General features: G+C 49.2%; 1 protein-coding gene across 1 annotated transcript; it reads right to left on the bottom strand.

The window, feature by feature from the left end:
* Nucleotides 1-1,532: 1,532 nt before the first annotated feature.
* Nucleotides 1,533-15,822, bottom strand: HPSE (heparanase; the record flags this gene model as incomplete). The annotated part of the gene is made up of 12 exons (XM_082315688.1): nt 1,533-3,451; nt 4,166-4,312; nt 4,467-4,585; nt 6,466-6,580; nt 7,532-7,638; nt 8,266-8,359; nt 10,401-10,448; nt 11,076-11,247; nt 11,720-11,893; nt 12,283-12,408; nt 13,790-13,935; nt 15,644-15,822. 12 exons carry the CDS (start codon nt 15,820-15,822, stop codon nt 3,292-3,294), a joined length of 1,587 nt encoding a protein of 528 aa, XP_082171814.1. The 3' UTR covers nt 1,533-3,291.
* Nucleotides 15,823-21,012: the final 5,190 nt, after the last annotated feature.

Raw genomic sequence — 21,012 nt, 5'->3', positions numbered from 1 at the left:
GACTTTCACATTTTTCCATTTGCTTTTGTAATGAGCAGTACTCCACAGCAGTAAAACTATTTGCACAGGACTGTGAAAGAAACAGTTGCTTGGCTCTAATGAAACATAACTAATATTTTTTCTTTGTGACCTTGGCTCTGTTTCACGGTGACAGGGTCAGTCATTGTGGGCTTTATTCAGGTACAGACCAGTGCCCGAGGTGTGAACAGTGCACCCTGGGAGGGCAGCGAGCGAGTCTCGGCAACGCCTGCCCGCAGCTGAGTCCGAAGAAACTCCAATACTCCAGTTTTCACCAGGTGGCTGCTCCTGCCCAGGCACTGTGAGCATTTTTTTTTTTTAATCTGTGATGTGGTGAGAAAACCCTGGACCGTCTGCAGACAATTTTTAAGGAGCTCATGAAAGTAAAGCAGAAAAGCAAACTTATCGTTACTAGATTTATATTCATTGTTAAGGTGGCCTGGCCCCTCACTGAAAAAAAAATCTAGGGGATAACACATTTCACACTTTGAAAAATCACCAAAAGCTATTAAGGCCCCACTGTCTTGTTTGACTCAAATCTGAGTTGACAGTCAAATTGCCTCTGATTCTAAGAAGATTATCAGTTTCCTTATTTTCACATACATTAAATGATCTCCTGTACAAAGGTCTCATGATGCAACTTACTCCACCTTCCAGAAACTGATTTACAGTAAATCCAAGGTGAGTAATCCAAGCTCCAGAGTCAAAAATGTAAAAGTAAATTGGAATGCATGTGAGAGAGAATCATTGTTCCTGGTCTCAGATAAGCGCATGTATAGAGAGGGAGGGGAAGAGAGAGAAACGTTCAAGGTCAAGACCCCGAGGTTTACAACGTTCACAAAGGAAAAAAGCCTTGCGATAAGGTGCCCGTGGGGCAGGCGTTGCTGCTGCAGATGGGTCCTGCGAGGGCAATGTTCGCCTCTGGTTCTCTTGGTGCGCTGGGATCCAGCATCTCGTTTCCTACGCTCCTTCTCCCTCCTGCCCTGTTTGTACAAAGCTAACAGTAGCTCTCACTTTGTAAAGAGAAGTCACCTGGGTGCGTGTAGAGCTTTTTAAGTTGAAAGCGGTTACGTGAGCTGAAAATCTCTCGCCACCCCGCCATGTGAAGAACCAGGCCGTGTGCTCGGAGAAGGAGCCGTGGCTGGGAGGTGAAGCCAGAGCAGCAGCTGTCATTTGCACACTTGGACACCCCTGTACCCCGCCTAGTAGTTCCTGCGTGTCGATCATCAGCCCATGTATTGTGTCCGAGTCAGACGGGGGAGTGGAGGGCTTCTGAACTGGTGGTCAACTACAACTGAAACACACCAACCTGGATATGATTTCTTGCATTTTTATTTACTTGGGTGCTCTCGCTGGGAATCATACAAAGCGCCGATGATGTATGACCAAAAGTAATATAGGGAGTTTCGCAGTATCAGTATGCCAAAAAGGAGTCTTAAAAAACAGGAAGATTGCCAAAATCTGGTAGAAATCACTTTAATTAAAATCTTCAAGTATAAAAGTCACAAGCATTGGAATAAACAAAACTGTTAGAATAAGTTCTAAAAAGAAGCTACCAGGCAAAGGATAACTTTGATGTCTTAGTTATAACTTACATTATTATAATAATATATTAACATGATGCTGACTATATATAAGACTTTCCACTCCATTTTATGCTCTTTACTTCTTGTATTGAACTTGGACAATATAAACAGCCTTCCTTATTCTCATTTCTGATCTATATTACGCCCCGATGCATAACCCCTCACAGAATGCATCTGCGCTGTGGGTGCAAATGCTCCTTTGACAGACTGAACTTAAATACAACCTTTTTATTGTGCAATTCTTCATCGCAGCTTCAAAAGTACATCTGTTTTTAAAGTCCTCTCATTAAAAAATCTCCCCTCCCCCCCTGCCCTGTGGTGAAACCCCATGTAGCTGGTAGCGTCCTTTTAAAGCTTAAAAAGGGAAATAGAGTGGTGTGGTGGTGTTTTCCTCTGCTGTGCTCATAGTATCGTAAGGCGTTGACAGTGGCATGGGTTATATATCTTCAAAAAAAGCAGATGCAAATAAACCTGTGTGGGAGATCACAGGTATTCTCAGAGGCATTTTGCTACCCCGCAGCTGGCCTGCCAGAGGCACACCGAACGGCGGCAGGGTGTGCATCGGGAGGCAGGGCTGGGGAGAAAAGCCACCGCCGACACAGATTTCTGGCCAAAATGGCTGTTTCCCCAGCGGGAGGGATGTCAGCCTGGACGGGCAGGTTTGTCCCCAGGGTGCTCTAAGGCCACTGAAGCCCCTCTGATGGTCCACGGGTGGGTGGTTTGCTCAGTCTCTTTACTCTCCCATTTCCTCGAGACCAGAAGAGACCTGAGCGAGTTAGGGAGCGTAAAGCAGAGCTTCACCTGCAGATAGGCTCAGGGAAATCCTTTCCAGCTGAACCGCCTGCGGGGTGGTGAAGGCTGAGGAGTCGTGAGCCCTCGCCGTGCAGCGCCCTGACCACGGAGGGTTTGCCGGCGCGCTGGTGGGCTCCTCTCCTTTCCTCCCGGGGACGAAGTGTGTGAGGGCAGAGGCAGACCACCCTGCAGAAATAACTCGCCTTTGGAAAGCACGTGGCCACAGCTCCATCTTGTGACTGAACTCTCCTAGCTTGGGAAAAATCTGCGGTGCTGCCCCAAATCCCGTGAAGGACCTCGTTTCTCCGCAAGGCATTTTCCCCTGCAGGCACCCCGACCTCGGTTTGCTTCGTGCGTCCATGCTTTCCACCCCAAGACGCACTCAGCAACCACAACCTCAGGCTTCCCCACATGATGCAGGCAAAATCACAGCTGTACAGCTAAAATAAAAACCCTGCTCATCCTTTCTGAAGGCAAGCTTTTGAAGGAACTGCAAGCTTTTGAAGGAACCTTTAAGAGCTGTGCTTGCAGAAAAGAGAGGGGAGGTTGCAGTTCCCAGCTGACAGAGCCCCAGCCGCAGCGTGAGAAGCTGATGCAGCTCCGTGCGTGGCGTGGAGAAGGGCCCCGTGCAACCCAGGCTGGACTGAGAGCAAAACCAGCCCCTGCCTGGGCTTGCTCTACCTGGATAATTCTCCCAGGGGCTTAACGAGCATCTTTCACGTACAAATTACCCGGCGGGACCTCATGCCTTCCCCAGCCCACAGATTGTACCGGTGCCACCACATTTGCATTCCTTGCCAGAATTAAATCTCATGGTAGAAACGTGAATTTCTAGGATTAAACTTCCCTACTAGCCAAGTGCCTTACACTTATCCTGCACGCGTGTATTAACCATTTAAATGCAAGCAATAGCTTTGGCATTTTTGATAACATAAAAGCCGTAAGAGAAGGCTGGAAGGCCGAGTACGCTGCCGGGACCAAGGGGTTTTTCGATAAGCTCTGGCAGCGTTTTGTCATCCACCATCCGTAGGACACGGCCATTCAGCTCAATAGACCTGGAGAGGGACAGAGAGACTGTTTGGGCAGCTGTGCTCTGTTTGCCATCAAGCACAAACAGCTCTGGACCTGAGTGTAAACATAAACTCAGCCCAAAGCCAAACTAAACTTGAGGGTTTATGTGTGCACGCACACAGAGCATCTGCTGCACTCCCTCTGTAAGGACTCCTTTAGAGTCGTAGCACAAACAAGTTGGCAACTACGTTTCTTACGCTTCTAGTGAGGTTAACAGCAGGGTAGGCGTTGAAAAGCGCAAACTTTAATTTGTTTCTCTCCTGCAAATACTAAGCTATCTTCTATGCGCACAGAGAAGATCCCTCCTGTGCCAATGCATTGGCAGTAACAACAAAACAAACCATACAAAGCCTAAACATACTGCTGTAAAACAGGCGCCAGCACTTGGGAAAGCGATATACCTGTGCTTGTGCAAAAGAAAAAGGGCTTTAGCAGCTGGTCCAGAGCCCTGAAGCCTGCTAGGAAAAAGCTTCCCGATTAACGTCAAACAGGTGTCCTCGTACCTTAGCAAGCTTTCAGCAGCCTGATTTTAGGAGACCTGATTTAACAGAAGTCAGACCGTACTGAAAAAAACCCAGATGACTGAATGGTAACCTCTTCCCCTGCCCCCCTTGCAAATTGAACAAGGTGAGGTTTTAGAGGCCATCTAACTCTACTCAAAATCCTTTCTACAGAGACAGGAGGAATTGCATGCTTACCTGGAAAGTATATTCTCTTTGCCATGAGGCAGTAAGAGGTACTGATCCACGTGCTTGCTCGACAAGTAACTCGGTAGCTGCAAATGCTGGGTAACGTTGTAGAGGTTTAAGGCAAACAGTGTCACATCCCCTTCTCTGTACTTTGGGCTGCAAGGCAAGAGAAGATGATGGTGGGGATCAGGAGAGAAAGAGATTTCACAGAAATAATGCGCATCCTTGCGCTGTCCCAAATTGGTTTTGTTGGCCAGGGGGTGGCTGTGGGCTCAGTTTCTGGGATATTTTGCCCTTTCTGGAAGCTTACTGGAGGGCGTTCGTGCAGTGGAGGTAGACACGGAGTTTCCTCTTGTCGGCTCCCACCAGGCCGACCTGCAGCACCTTGGTACCCACCAGCTTCTTGTAGAGCAGCGAGAGCCAGTAGTCCTGGGAGGAACAAAAACACACGTAAGCACTTGTGTACATGCCAGGAACTCCACACGGTGCCTAACGTAACATTTATTTTGCTGGTAATTTCAGGGTTTTTTCCTCCGTAACTTTTTGCTTTACCAAAAGTTTTTCACCATATTTGTTTAAATTCCCCCAAACAGCACAGCTAAAGAGAAAACCCTGCCTTCAAGCTGCAGAACAGCTGTGTTTACAAGGTATCTTAGAGTCTTTTTCCCCTTCATATGCAAATCTCGGAGCTATTTCTGTGGGGGAGAGACTTTGCATTTTGGAAACACCCTTCTGCAGGGTCCAGAGCACCTCAGGACTGAACCCTCTGGGATTGAGCTGCCCTTCCTGCAGGAGAGCCCGTGCCCAATCCACAGGCCCAATGCTGGGGAAGAAGACCCCCGACAACTTTGATGCCTTTCACTAACATTGTGCTTTTGAACAGGTCTCAGGATTAATTTCTGAACACCAGTCAAGAGTAAATCCTCTGACACCCCAGGACAACGCCCAAGAGCAGTGTGATGCCTAGTGCAGAGTCATTTTTTCCAGGTCTTCTTTTTCTTGCATCTTGACTGCTACTTTTCCTCGATGAAGTCCGTGACCGTACCAAAGAGAGCGCAGGGTCTGCGCAGATATGTTTTGGGACTAGGAGGCCACAGGCAGGCTGCATTTTGCAGCATTGCTTCTTTGAGCACAGCCCCAGGGAGGACGTACTCCAGCTGGCAGGTTTCAGAGAGCTCCTCCCAGCTCATCTGTCTGTTTGTCTGTCTGTCTTTGAGGTTTTCCTAGAAAGAAAACTATCGTGTTTCTCTCCTGACTCACCTCGAGCCTGGGGAAGTGACTTTTCGTACTGGCCTGCATGCTCAGCCCCTCTGCAAGGAGGTGCAGCCTTCTGACACTGCTGTGCTTCTTCATTTCCATGCTAACTAAAACTGACGGACCTGGGTTTGGATTTCCCCAGCTCTAAAGCATTATTTGCTTGATTAGCATCTGTACTGCCTGTAGGTGAGGAACAATCATATCCTTTCAGTCCAAATTAAATCTATTTTCAACAAGGGAATAAAAAGCCCAAAGCAACAAGCCTAACAACACAGTCCCTGGCATAGGGACCAGCTGAACAGGCAAGACAGAAAAACCCCGTATGCTGGGTTTCCTCTCAGATGGTCTCTATGAGCCTGTGAAAATCACAACTTGGAAGCAGAAAAATGAGAGGAAAGCTAAAAAGAAAGACACTATCCTCTCACCCTCAGGTAAGTGCTACTAGCACAAAGAAACATTCTGTACATGCAAGAACAACGTATAGCTCAAATAATGTTTCATCACAGCAGAATGTTATTTCCTCATAAATCCAATGATACTAAATGCACCTTTTCGTTTAATTATCCTTCAGCCACTACTGAAGGCTAAATACGCTCATGACCTAAGAAGTGCTTGAGTCTTGACTTCATGTCGGTTTGGTTTTCACTTGGGATAGAGTTTATTATAATACCTGGTATCACTTCTGTTTAAAAGCTACTCATCACTCAGCTGAGGAGTACTCAAACCAAAACAGTCCATCCAGGAAAGCCTTGTGAACTCCAGAAGTGTCTGCATACAAACCAGAGCATCATGTCCCAGAAATCAGTCTCTGCTGTGCTGAAGACTAGCTGCGTCCCTGCAGTTGCAGTAAATATCTTGTATCTCTCTATATAACACATGAACCCATAATGAAACATGAGCTAACTTTAGGTGCAAGGATAACTGCGGCTATCCTACAAAATCTGTTGCTGTCTTGCGTTGTTAAAATAGCTGACTTGTATCTCCCCATCCAGTGTTGCCTGTGCGGAAATACACGCAGCATTCAGATGGCGTTAGCAGGGTCACATACATACCGGCAAAGGCTCAAAGTTGGCATCCACCAAGTGATAGGTCCCTGCCCCGAAGAAAACCTGTCTCATCACCACATCAATGCCCTGCCTGGCTGAAAGCCCGAGTTTGTCCAACCACCTGCCAAAAAATTAGGCAAACAACATGCAGATGAGATTGCTGACCTCAACTGTACACCGTTGCCCCTCTCCAACCAGCTTGGGAAGTAGGAAAGCAAAAATTAGGGCATGATGCTGACTTCCTTAAAATCACACAACTAATTTCAATTCAAGTCTTGCATTGATTACCTTAAAAAATAATTTCAGACCACCTCTGGCGGTCCAAGTTGGTGGGTACAGTTGCTCCACTCCCCTGTTTGCAGGTGGTGGAAACTAGGAGTGGTAGCGGATGCTCCTGAACTGGCCAAGGGCCTGAAGGCTGAGAGAAATCATCACGCCAACGCCAAGGTTGCCTGCCATTACCAGGCTTTCACTTGCTGACCCACCAGGCCCTGACAAAAAGATTATCATGCCTTATAGGAGGGAAAAAAATACATTGCAACCATGGTTTTGGTTAATTTTCAAAGTGTGAACCACACATTCCCATGCAATTTTATCTCCCTGAATCTACAAACTGATCAAAGTGCTAAGAAAAGTCTGAATTCTTTTGTTTGAACAAAATGCTACAACTGAAGTCCTTGGAGAAAATTATTTTCATGACTGAATTTCCCTTTGGTTAGTTATTTCACAGGGGTCGAAGGATGACATTAGAAAAGAATACCTATCTTGTGAATGACTTTCTGTCCTCATAAAAGGACAGAGTTAGCATTGCAGGTTCGAGAGCAGAAATACAACATTCTCACACTTCTCATCCTCCATTTCCCATAGGAATCTGCTATTACCTGGGCCTACATTGAACTTCAGGCACGGGGGAAGCACACAGGGAGCGGTGGGAGGGTTACGATCCTCAACGCCCCCCATTGCCTGTGCTCCCCAGGAAGCCTGAGGAGACATTCCTCCCGCCGGGCACGTACGCAACCCCCTTCAGATGGTAAAACGCGTAATTTCCCCACACCCGTGACATGGTACTCACATAAAGCCAGCAACATAAGTGTTGGACAGCCTGGGAGCTCCCCCTCCGTAGGCAGAGCTCGTCTCTCCTAGCCAGACCTTCTTGTTGGGCACAGTCCCACCAACAATCTGGCCGGTGTGGCATAGGGAAGAAGAGAAAGAGACAACAGTTAAGTTTTTTGGCTACTGAAATAACGGGCAATCAAAATTTTGTGCTTTAGCCAAACGCCTACATACGATGTTTGCATTTAAGGGATAACACCAGCCGAGGCAGGATGTCACAGAAATTTTGATCAAAAGGACGAGAGCAGATTTACTTTCCCCTTCTCCAGAAAATCACATCTACGCATGTAGAATGAGGCAAACATCGCTAAAAGCCAGGTCCTGTAAGTCTTCTCGTGCTGAGTAGTGGTATACTCTAAGTCATATTGTTCTCAGGATCTCAAAATACAAAGAAATCGGGGCCAGGGCAGGGGGGTATGACCATAAATTACACCCCCGAATAATGACTACATTGACAAATGAGAATGTTGTAGGTTTGTGATGTATCTGGCACTATGCTTGCTGCGTGGCAAACTATTGGAGCTCATTTATTATTTGTATTGTTATTTTTTTTTTTTTTTTAATTTATGATGACAGCAGCACCCAAGCTCTGAGGATCCCTGTTTATTGCTAGTGACAAATTGTACTTTATTCTAGATTTTCTGGTAATCCTCTGGAAACTGAACATGGGAATGATTGAACAGGACAAAGCACCTCCAGGACTTTGTGCACAGCTGTGGCAAAGCTATCCAGCACTTCAGGGCTCAAGAAATCCTCCCTCGTTGCACTACGTCCGTTCACATAGTAACTGGAAATGGGAAAAAAAAAAAAAAAAACACAGCCAAAATTAAGGAAAAATACCACCACTGGTATGAAACACCACCAGAAGTACTCAGTTACTTGATACGTTTATCAACAGGACTATTTTTCTGTCCGGTTCTTTTTTTTGTTTTGTTTTCCAAATACATAGGTATGTTGTTTGCATTTAAGGGACTATCAGGTATAATTACCTCAATGGAGGCAGGATATCACAGAAATTTTGAGCCACAGAAGTAGTAGGGTTTTTTTGCATCTACTCATTTAGAACAAGGAAAACATCACTGAGTAAGAGCCAGCTTCTGTAAATCTTCTCTTGCTGAGGAGTCTGACACTCCTATGTGATTACTTGCTTTACTGTATCAAGTTATATATTAAAAATATCAGATCCCAGCTTCTGTCCCTCTGTTGAAGTATTTTGGCCATCTGGAGGGCAACAGGATCCCTACGGGGGGAAGGTTGCCCTCCACCATGAGCAGAAGAGCTTTTATATCTGGTTTGTCTGAATAAAGAACGGGAAATTAGGATCCCTGTGGTTTTTGCATTTCATCACGCTATCACTCAGTCCTACCAGAAGTAGCTGAAGTCTTCCAGCCACAAGAGGAAGCTAAAACCCAATAATCCTAAATTAGTAAAGAAAATAATGCATGCCCATTTAAAGCAAAGGCAGCCACAGAGCAAGACCAGCCCAGGAAGGGGAGAGGACATGTTTATGCGTTGCTAGCAGCTCAAAATACATAGATAAGTCATATATGTATACATATATATAATATAAGCATGTGCATCTTTCCCTACTGTTACCTGACTGCTGCGTGTCACCGTGCTGCGTTCGACTCTCGAAAGAAAACCACCTTCACATGGAAATTGCTTTCAAACATGTGGAGTTCATGGCAGGAGCCCTGGGGCCAGCTTACCCCACTGCCTGCCTGAGCACTTCTAAACTGCATCTCTAAGCCATGGCACAAGAGCAAAGGGCTGCGACTGTGTTGGTGCTGTTTGCACTGCAGGTGGATCCGAAGGCGTCACCCACGCACAGCCTACGCTGACTTGGAGAGCAAACTTAAGGGAGCAGAAGAAGCTGCTAGCACTTTGCTATGGGTAAGGGCCAGCCAGACCTGCAGGGCTTTTTGTTTATATCAGACACATAAGCAGATTAAAAAGGCGGCATGTAACGCATCAGCTAACAAGGCTTCTGCTGCATTTTTTAGAAGGAGTTGGGTGCATTTGCCAGCAGGGTCATCAGTGACTCCATGAATTTGCTTTTAGGGAACAAAGCATTCACTCAAGCAGATTCAGCCTTTCTAATGCCAAGGAGAGCACTGATGTCAGGGCTACTGACTCCGTTTCAAAGCCCAGCCACCCACAGGTTGTTCAAAACCTTATGTTAAAAACCTTCTGCTCTTGCAGAAGTTCAGCAGAGGCACCTCTGACGCGTAAGTCTGAGCTACCTTCTTTTCCTTTTATACGACATCCCCTTCTTCCCATGGGAAAGTGCATTTTATCTGCAAGGGTTGGCAAGTTGGAGCTTTGAGGCAACTGTGACTGCTGCTCAGATCTCACCAGCTTTTGGTACATGTTGAAACACGGCATACGCAAAAAGGCTCAGCTGCTGCAGAAACGCTCCTCGTGTGGGGGAGAGCCGTGACCTACCCCCTCATGCTGTTCTAAGAAATAAAGCTGCTGTGCCATCTTTTTCTCCACATCCCACTTCTGTTTTTCTCAGTGCACATATTTAGCAAGCAAAATGACCGTCTTGCACACATTGCATTCCCTGCTCCTGTGCTACGTTACAAACCCCCTCTACTGCTTTTGGGTCTCTGCACCAAGTAGCCTCTTTGGAGAATTGCTGCATTTCTGTAAAGCGCTCCCTCAATTCATCTCTTATTCTGAGCAAGGGAGCTTGCAGAGAGGCACCCAAGGAACAGCTGAAAGGGCTATTTCACCCCCTCCTTCCTGCTGAGATGTTCAAATTGACATTTTATAAAAAAAACAGGTGATAAGCAGAGGGATGATGGTATCCGAGCGGTACTTACTGGTGCCACGTGACAGAGTCGATCACCTTCCCTCCCGATTTCAGGAAGCTGCAACCAGAGGGGACGCAGGGGAGAGCGGGGGGGTTAGCGGGTAACGGTGATGGGTCGTGGCCCCCCACGAGCAAGCTGCCACGCACAGCCCTCCCTTCTCCCCCCAGCTGCTGGTAGTGATGGTGAACTGCTTTGGGGCCACACTTGCAATGGCTTTTAAACAGGCTTTGGGCAGCCCGGCTGCCTCAGCAGGTTGCTGGGAGGATGAATTAATGCTTGTGTAACACGCAGAGATTTCTAGGGGGAAAAGCCCTTGTTGATGCAGCACTAGAGCCAGTGCTCAATTGAAAGATGTGCAGATCACTAAAGTACTGCTAGCGTCTTAGTTTCAGCTGACTGAGTATTTAAGCCTTGAGCTCATGCATTGCAGGTAAGATTTCAGTCATCCCCAGTCAAGGAAAAAAAAATTCCATGTTTCTAATTTAAGGAAAAATGCAGGAAATTTATTCTCAAATAGACTGGATGTATCCATTTGCACATCCTTACTATTGATTTGGAGCAGAAAATCCTTAAAACCCTGCCCAGATGCCTCCTCATGCCCCCAGCATCTGGGTGCAGATGAGCCACTGCTGTCCACACCTGCCCGCCCCGGGGTGCTGCCAGGGCCCCACCGCCCCCCCTTACCTCCTCAGCAGTCTCTGTGTGTGCTTTCGGGGCTGCCCGACGTCGGGACCACAGAGCATCGCGTGCCGGTAGAGGGTATAGTCACTCAGAAGGTGGCGTAAGTGAATAAAATCTTGCCCCAGCTGGAAGCCGTCGATGTAGATGCCAGATTTCTTCCGGAAGCTATTGGGCTCTGGGGAAGACATGTGCACATCAGCACCCCGCTCTAGTTTCGGGGCACAAAATAGGGCAGCTCTTTCCACATGGGGAGTTCCAATCCCCTATGGCTTCACGTGATCTGGCACGGCATGGCTGAGATATTTGAAGGCGATGAGCATGAAGCCGAAAGCCCGGGTGACGCAGCGTGCTGCTCTCCAGCACTCTGTCCCAGCCAGTCGCCATAGGTGACACCCTGCACCTCACGGGGCACCGCTTACCTCATCTCAGAGCCTTGGCAGGAGCAGCAAAATCACCTCAATTTGCTCATTCGTTGGGCCTTCTGTGAAATCCCTCCTTGCAAATTAAGACCTTAATGTTTCCCAAGAAAACATCACCTTGCCTTCATCAGCCGTCATCCAAACCATCCAAAATTACCAGCCCATACCCTGTGGCGGTACCTTTCCAGGTGACCGCTGGCCTGGCCCACAAGCAGGCTTTGCACTTACCGTTCCCAAGCTCCCAGGAGATGTTGTACCTCTGCGAGGCGCAGTAGTCCAGCAGCGCCCGGGCGTTCGAGCTGTCCCACTGCAAGCCATCTTTCCGCAGCAAGGCGTTGAGCCCAAAGATCAGGTGAAACCCTGAGCAGTTTGCAAAGCTGTAGAGAATATCCAGCGTATTTCCTGCGCGGCGGAGAAAGGGGGGATGTTTATCTCAAGGTTACGGCGTGCTAGTTGAGCTCCAGCCAAGCAACAATCTTTACTGCCTGTATTTATTTAGCCTGGTGCTGCAGATGTGCCAAGCTCTCCCAGCCGGACAAAAGAGCCCAGACCTTACTACATACCATCCTGCAAGGCGCCGAGATCCTCCCCACCCCTGCAGCAACTGAATATTATTAAATACGAGGTGGCAGACAGTGGAAAAAGATTTCTTAGAAACATTTCACCCACTTAGAAAAATATTCCTTTTCAGTGGTTTCAGCTCCTAACAGACTACGACCCTTTTACCACAGGGCAGAGATTTGCAGGCCCCTGGTTATAAACCCTAGCAGAAAAATCCATTGAAGTCTTACTTGTAATGGTGGTGTTTTTGTGCTTTTTCCAGTTATGCTCTGCAAGAATCAGCTTCTCCTGGCTGGGCCACTGGGCCAGCAGTAGGTTCTCAACAGCAGCAAATGCAGGCCTTGAGCCACAAGCCTCTGTAGGGCAGAAGAAGGATGATAGCAATTAAGTCCTCATCCTCACGGCCAGGGTCCAGTACGCAAAGGGCTGCATCCCCCAGGAGGAAGCACGACTGCTTGGTGCTGGGCTGAGAGCCAGTCGTGCACCTCTATGAAATGCACCCCTACTTTCACAACGCTAGCCACATAGAAGAAAGAGGGCTGGCTTGACACATAAATATGTATTATATATACAATATACATTTCCCAGTTTAAGGTGATGGAGATGGGGGAGTGGGGGAAGACTGAGCTGTATTTCTGGAGGCTGGTATCATGGCAGTCACACCCCAATAAACTATTTTAGCTGGAGCACCATCCGGAAACCTTCATTCCAGCACGCTGACAAAGCGTGGGCTGCGGTGCCTGGGGAGCAGATAAGCCACCCCAGCGTGCAGCGGTGTGACGGGGTGCATGGCTGGCCTTGCTGTGGGCAGATACAGGGCAACGCTTCCTGCGCTGCCCGTCTTGTGCAGGGGGAAGCGCCGACTGCCCTGCGCGGCTCCAACGGCAACGCCGGCAGGAGTCATAAGACGCTTTTTCTTCAAAGCTCGTGTTCTTTCTTGGCATGCAAACCAGGAACAAGCCATAACCAGAGAGGATGGCACGAGCCGGAGTCACACTTGCCCAGAGAGGAGGCGGCCGCAAAGCGGTACAGGGGGAAAAGTACTGCTTGACTTCAAAACGGAGCATCACTGGTTGTACAGCGACATACGATTGCGCTGTTGTGCTATCTACCACAGGAACAGGCAGGAGTATTTTCATCTGAAACACCTCTAGAAGGGTTTATGTGCTTTTGCTAAGTTTAAAGAGGAAATGGACTTTAATGCAGTGAGAAACCTCGCGCACCAGGACCAGGCTCAAGCAGCTGGCAGTGGTCCAGGGGGTTTGCACTTGCCCTATCGAAGTGATAGGAGGGCAAGGCTGCGCCCCCAAAGCTCTGGCTTTGGCCAAGATAGAGAAAACAGACGCTCTGTTCTCATCAGGTTATTTCTTCCATCTGTTACTTAATTTTCATAATGAAACCACAACTTTTGAGCGGACCTTGACTGCCTCCCAGGGGCGGGGGGGCTCCCAAGGCTGCTGCGGGGAGCCCAGGGTGGCAAAGGGAGAGTCCTAGCAGACGCTGGGGTGCACATGAGGTCCCCTGCGCTCTTCCTTGCTCTTTCCCACGGCTGGCACAGCTCCTCCCACAGACCGTGCTGAAGGTCCACGGATCTCCTCTCCATGGAGGAGAGCAATGCTGACCCTGTGGAGGACCCCCAGCGCTGCCGCCGTGCCCTTGTGGCATCCCCAGCCTGCATCAAAGCCACTCCCCAAACCCAGGCTGGTTTCGAGTCTACCACATTGATGCCCGTTTTACCTTGCTGGGCCTGAAGTTCCCAGAGGATTTTTTCTTCCGAAGTTGAATCCTTGTTGGGATCAAAGATGAGAAAATCTGTCTCGGTGCCACCGAACCGCAGGAAGCCTGGGGACAGGGCCGTTGCCAGGGCACGCAGTTTGGGGTTGCTGAAGGAAGGGGCATCAAGAAACAGAAGAAACACTGTATTCATGCGGACTATGGCTTCTGCGTAGAGGCTGACCATAGCACGTGCTCAGAGGGATGCTCTGCAGGAGGTGACCTGGGGCTACCCAGTAGCCTCAGGGCAATCCTGACCCTTCTCTGGGCCTGCGCCCCAGCCCTCTGCGCTCTGCAACAGAGACGCTGCTGGCCGAGTGGGCCGGGAGAGCGTCGGCGGGGCAGCGAGGGGGAGAACATGCTCCCTCCCCAGGGAACATGCTCATGGACAGGGAGTCAAATCCTGGAGGCAAAGTAAGGCAATACTTCAAAACAGGTATTTTTTTTGTCCTAAGCATCCTTCTCCCCTAGATTTTTTGGCTTTGTTCATACAAAACTAACATACAAGTCCCATGAGAAGGTGGAACTAAAACGGACTTTACACCGTAAGTCCCAATTTCCATCAATGACAGCCAAAGCAATCGCTTTTGTGTCCAAGAGATTAAGGGTCCACGCTGGGACAAGCGTTAGCTTTGATGAAGCAGGTTTATAAAAGAACGTAAGCTCTGCCTCCGCAACGTACGTACACCCTGCACAGGATGTGCAGCGCCGACAGCCGGCCTTCGCCGGGGGAAACCACGAGGCATCGGGGGACGCCGGGTGCGCAAGCACTATCTGCTCGGTGGTGACACACAAGCAGATTAGAGGCCACCAAGTACTTCCCGCTCCTCGTGGCAGCGGGGCCGGCCCCGGCCTGAACCCCAAGGTGTGCAGTTGGGGCGGGAGGTTGGAGACCTCAGCGCTTTCCAGTAAAGCTGGTGTCACCTTTCTCCCCACCCTGGTGTGGAGGAAAAGATGAAAGTGGTGGGAAGGAGGAAAATCAGGACTGGAGAAATACTGTGGGGCCGAAAAATAGGATCAGAAGTAAGAGTGTTTCCAAAAAAGGTAGAATCAAAAGGAATAAAGTACAAAACAATAGAGCAAAAGCAGGGAAGAAAAGGCAAGAGAGGTGTCAGAGCCAAAAGAAGAGGCAGGGAACACCATCACTCAGCAGTCCAGAGTTGTTCAGCGTTACCCAAGGGGGAAAAAAGGCTTCATTTCTAGGATCTCTCGTTTCAGCTTTGACAGTGACAGACCTTCCTCAGCATTTATTTGACTTTATGTTGGCAGTGCCCGGGCAAACTTCTGCAGAGCTGCCCGAGGACTCGCATGACTTCGACCTCGCGGAGCGGCAGGGCTGGCAGCCCCCAGCCCCGCCACACGCAGCCCCTCTGCTCGGCAGTTTCCTTCTCCTTTTTTTCTGCTCGCAAAGCAGCTCCCCTCCCACCTTCGCCCCCGCGCTGCTCCCAGCGAGCACCACCCGGCCCCGGCCGCGGCCCCGGCCCCGGCCCCGCCGCTCGCCCCCCGGGCGCAAGCGGAAGGGCGCAGCTCGCCCCTGGGCAGGTGCCGCCGCGCTGCCCCGGGAGGATGAAACCGGCGAATCCCGGAGCAGCGGGGATGCGGCAGCCTCCAGGGAGGGGTTCTCCGCCTCCCCCCCAGCTCGCCCCCCTGCCCTGCCCTGCCCTGCCCTCCGGGGCACGCCGGGCAGCAGCGCCTGTGCCGGCTCCCCGCCGGGATGCCCGGGCTCCCCTCCCCGCGGCTGCCGACCTCTCTCTGCCTGCCGGGGACCCCCTCCCTCCCCTTCGTTCCTTTGCCCCAAGGGGAGGGAGGGGGGCTCACCTGAGCAAGGCGACATAGCGCGGGTCCCGGGCCAGGCTGGCGTCCAGGGTGAGGGAGAGGAAAGCGGGGCTCACCTCCCCGCGGGGGCTGCCCCGCAGCTCCAGCCGCAGCACCGCCGCCGGCCGCCCCGCCGCCGGCAGCAGCGGCAGCAGCAGCGGCAGCAGCGGCAGCAGCAGCATCCTCGCTCCGGGCCCGCCGCGCCGCCGGCGGCTCCACCCCGGCGGAGGGCGGGCCCGGCCCGGCCCGGGGGCGCAGCCCTCCGCTCCCCGCCGGGAAGGACGGGGGTGTCGTGAGCAGCCGGCGCCGAGACCCTCCTTACCCTCTGAAAGGGGCTCGGGGCTGCAACAGCATCCTCGAAGTGCACCCCTGGGCTCTGCCAGCCTCGCCCCTCTCCGGTGCCTCAAGTCAACGCTAAGGCACCTGAAGCCCAGGGTTACTCTCCCAACAGCCTCAACCGTTACAAAATGAACCCGGGTTTCAAGCTGTTTCCTTGCCTGCTCCGACCTTTCCAGCGTCGCAGCACGCTGCAGCCCACCAGCCAACTTCTCCAGCTTTCCGCCTTGCCCGCGCGACCCTGGGCAGCCGCGTGCAAAATCAGCAGGCTGGAAAAGCGCTGAACGCTGCTACCGCTGCCGCTCGAGGGGCGAGATGTCAGCCTGACATCCCAGCCGTGGGCCTCCACTGCAGGAAACTGAGTCACAGCAGCACGCAGCAGGCCTGTGACAAGTGTGGCTTGGCGAGCCCACCGCTTCGGGCTCAAACCCACCTTCCCCGTGCTGCAACACTGTTGCAACAAGGGTATGTCTTAATTACAGCCGACATGCAACTTGAAATTGCTGTTGCAAAAAAGACTCAAGCAGGCTCTGGGATTTGCCCCCCGGGTGCTCCCTGCAGAGTCCAGCCTCTGCTGAAACTCCTTCTCCTTTGGCAACAGCGAGCCTTGCCAGGGAGCCCTGTCGGGAAACAGCCAGCTGCAGCCACCGGGTGGGTATTGCTTAATATGCACACTGTTGAAACATTTGCAGAGTTTTTAAACAATTATACTTAACATCACCATTACGTTTCCCATCTGCATCAGTTCATCCTGAAGTATCCACATTTCTCTCTAAGTTTGTTTTCAAAACGGTCGCCTGCTGGAACCCGCTGCAAATTGCCCAGTCCTTATCTGTAACTTTATTTGGGTGCAGCGCTTCCCACGCTCACCGAAGTCGGGGCATTAATCAGTGCGGCTCAAGCGCTCGCCTGCCTGGCCCTTCCTGTTCCTGCTTGCTCTACATTTTTGTACTATTAAGTAACTCGCCACCACAACGAGAAGAGCTAGGCCAAATTAACTCTGTTTTTGATAAACACATCCATGGCTCTGCCAGAAAGGAAACCTCAGTGACACTCCTGCCTGTCTCCGTATCTTAGTCAGTGTAACGCTTCCCATTTCGGGGGTACACCACCAATTATATGCCCACGCCCGCAGGAAGGGCTGGGGTGACTACCTGCCAGAGGAATAATTTGTCTATCAGCGGATGACTAGAGCACCACACAAACTACTCAGCCCCATGGGCAAACCAAGGATTTAAGAATGCAGCTCAGTGCATGACAAATCATTGCTGCAAACCAGGTTAAGGTCATTACTACAGGTACAGAAAATGTTATTAGCCATCAGGTGAGATGCAGCCTGCACATGATTTTTTTTTTTCCCCCTGTTGGAATTCACTACTTCTCCCTTAATTTCCTCAATGCGCTTCTTTGGAGAGAGGTGCTTTGAATCACTTGCCACTGTGCTGTATTTCTCATGGCAGAGGCACAAGGTGTGTATTTCAAATGGTCAATGTAACGTTTTGGATTAAATCGCTGTGTGCAGAGGTGGCTATGAAAGGTCTAGACCGTGCTATGCTTTTAGCAGCCTGCAAAACCTTGTAGCTGGAAAATAACACCTTCCAGCATTACTACCTGGAAGAGCTGCAGGTATTAAATGGGAATTGGTAGCTTTTGCCTGGGCTTTTTTCACATTGCATTATACCCATTTTTAAATATTGCAAGGTAGGGGAGTTCAATACAGAGGTATTTGGACTTTCGTGGAAATTAGGGCAGAATTTGAATGATGGCCTGCGAGCTACAAGGGGAAGGTGTAAGAACCAGGACTAGGCCTAAACCCACCTGCACGTTGTTTGAAGCCAGCTCCGTACCGGCACCCCGTCCCGCTTCCTCGCTCCACAGAAGGCCTAGCCCCTGCCTTGTGGTATACAAATGCTTTGGTCATGCAGCTCCTACGAGGCAGTTCTGCTCCTCCCACGCCAGCGATGCCATTAACAGACACGCTGGGCTGACTGGGTTTTTACAACTAGGAAGAACTAAAAATAAAACTTTCCAGGAATTTCAGCGGTCCAACGGCAGCAGCACCATGCTATTGCTAACAGTGCCCCCAGCGCTGTTCCTGGGCAAGAACCAAGAACTGATATATATACATACATATATATATATATATATATATATCTGTCTCTATCTATCACAGTACTTTACCTGTGCATATTAAGGGAATTCAGAAGGGAAGAGTTGTCCGTACAAAAGGCAAACAATTCTTGTGACATAGCAGTGTTTGGGCAGATGAACAGAGCTGACCCATGTGAGAGTAGCACTTAATCTACGTTTCTATATAAGAAGCCTCAGGAAGATGAAACTAAGACTAAGCTGATGCCAAGAAGGTGTTTTTGTAAGCTATCCTTACTCCCTGCTCCCAAACCCCCAGCCAGACCTTGTCCTGACACAGCACACAGCTCTCAGCGCTCCCAACTCATTTTATTTCTGAGCCCAGCTGGTTATGAGGCTTTCAGATGGCACGCGCTCTGTTTATTCAGAGATGGAAATGACATTTCGGGTCTAGTTTTCAGCAGTTCTCTTTGAAGTGCAAACAGCTTTATAGATATTGCTAAAAGTCTTTGTTTCCACTGAGTGTGCAGCTGACAACTTCAGGTACCACGGGAGCTGCTGAGCTCCAGCACGCCAAACAGAGCACCACGAAATCCCTCAGCCTCCCTTCTAAGCAAAACAAAGCCTTTAAGTGATAATATTTGGCTCTCATTGCAACCGATACTCAGTGCTGGACCACCGTGCTGAAAGAGATGAAATGAAGCTTTAAAAGGAAGGACAAAGCAAGAGCTGCCTAGGCAGGACTGGCTCAGATGGAAGCGGCTTTCCAGAACACGGGAACACAATAGGTCTCTTCCACACAATGAAAATTAACAGCTAAAGGTTAACCTAAGCCTGACCCTCTTACCGGTCCTTCCAGAGAGACAGTTTTCAGCAAGTTATGTGCAGGGATTCCTGGAAGTACAGAATTATGGACTCGGGGGAAGGAAGGGGAGGGAATCGCGCAAACACAAGATCAACTGGTCTATGCGGGCAAGTTAGAAAGTGAATAGGCATAAAGACTAAGAAATATGCTCCAAGGTTTTTGGTCAGCACACTTGCTCTGCGCTAGTTACAGCCTGAAGAGACTTACACACACCATAGCTCGGATCCAATTTACTGTAGGTTAGGAAGAAATTGGCAGGAGCTTCCTATAGAGCGTATTTTTATGACCTACCTCAGATTTGAAGCTTCTGTCATTATTTTACATAGATAAGCTAATCGTTGTTGCTTCTTTCCCTTTAACACAGGCTTTAGGATTTAAACATCCCATTGAAGCAAGTGAAAAATCTTTGCTTCCAAAACATCCCGAACCCACCCTTAGCACAAGCTTTCCCATAGCACAACCGCCCGGAGCAGACGTTCACCAAACCAACGCGTACCCATTCTGACCCCCCGCACGTTATACTGCATTTTATGAGCCCAGTACTGTACTTGACATGGAGGCACCTCAGCATCATCCAGCAGCGCAAAAATACTGTGACCAGCATCTGTTGTGTACTTTTTTTTTCCCCTCTCCCATCTCCACCAGGGGAAAAGCCCAGGTAAGAAGCTTTCTGTGAAAAGCATTTCATCATACATTAACACATACTGTAGAAAGAAAAAGTAATGTGAAAGATGTGTACTGCCTTGTTTGATAAGTTCAATTTCAGAAAACTAAGACGAGCTACATATAGCAAAGCTTTAGCGCAAATCACGCAGATTCATTCATTTCACTTCTGACGTTATCAAAGGTCACAGAGAAAGCCTTGGGGGAGTTATGCTCCTCCATCTGGCAAAGCACAGAGACAACAAATGTCAACCTCATTTTCTTTCCAGACCAGCTTCGTGCAGGCCTGAAACCACCCGCTTCTTTCAAACCAGCTTTTGCTACCATTTTCAAAGGGGCTCCAGCGTTTGCAGGGCATACTTGACTTCATTCCTAAACATGCATCGCATCAAAACCTGATCTTGCAACAGCGCTGGTTGTTACGGTGATGTACAAGGGCGAGGATGGGCCGTGATTTTTTCCAGGTGTTCCCCTCCACAATATAAAAATAAAAATGCACACTTTTTTAAATTAGCATACAAGTACAAATATCATGGAAAGTATTGTGACAGAGGTTAATGATTCATTAACTACTCCTGTAGCTAATATAGCAATTAATTGATTATTTCCACAACATCAGTTATTCCAACAACTCAGTACTTGGAGTGAATAATTTTACAGTAATTTGCTCTGTTTTTTTTCCCCCAAATCCATGCAAGACTGTTTCAGACTTTGGAGGAACATCATCAAGCACCGATAAACCTTTAGAGCAACTGGTTAGGCCTTACAGGCATCACGAATTTTCCTTCATGCATGCTACATCAACCGCTTAGATATGTACTCACATTTATGCTGCAGTGAGCATCATCTGTCTTTTGAAGATAACACAAATAAACCAATAGAGAATTTAATATTATCTATCATTTGGTCAAAAATGTATCTCAATTTAAAGGGCAAGGCATTAAGAGACAGACTTAGACAACCTCAAGTTATGGCAAATATTGCTTCTGCACTTGAGGGACAATTATACCTTATTGTTAGAGCCAACTTAACATGTTCTCATGTTTCCAAAACCATTTGTGCCTTAGGCACTTAAGGATCAGTAACAGGATTCCCCTACAGACGCTGAATCTAGCAGTGGAAATGAATCATAGAATCACAGAATCATAGAATCGTTAAAGTTGGAAAAGACCCTTAAGATCGTTGAGTCCAACCATTAACTTATCACTGCCAAGTCCACCACTAAACCATGTCCCTAAGCACCACATCTACCTGTCTTTTAAATACCTCCAAGGATGGGGACTCAACCACTTCCCTGGGCAGCCTGGTCGAGTGCCTGACCACCCTTTCGGTGAAGAATTTTTTCCTAACATCCAACCTAAACCTCCCCTGGCGCAGCTTGAGGCCATTTCCTCCCATCCTATCCCTTGTTACTTGGGAG

This window comes from Platalea leucorodia (genome assembly GCF_965183815.1).
Source record: "Platalea leucorodia genome assembly, chromosome: 6".
NCBI classification, from domain to species: Eukaryota; Metazoa; Chordata; class Aves; order Pelecaniformes; family Threskiornithidae; genus Platalea; species Platalea leucorodia.
This window is presented reverse-complemented; position numbering and strand designations above follow the sequence as displayed.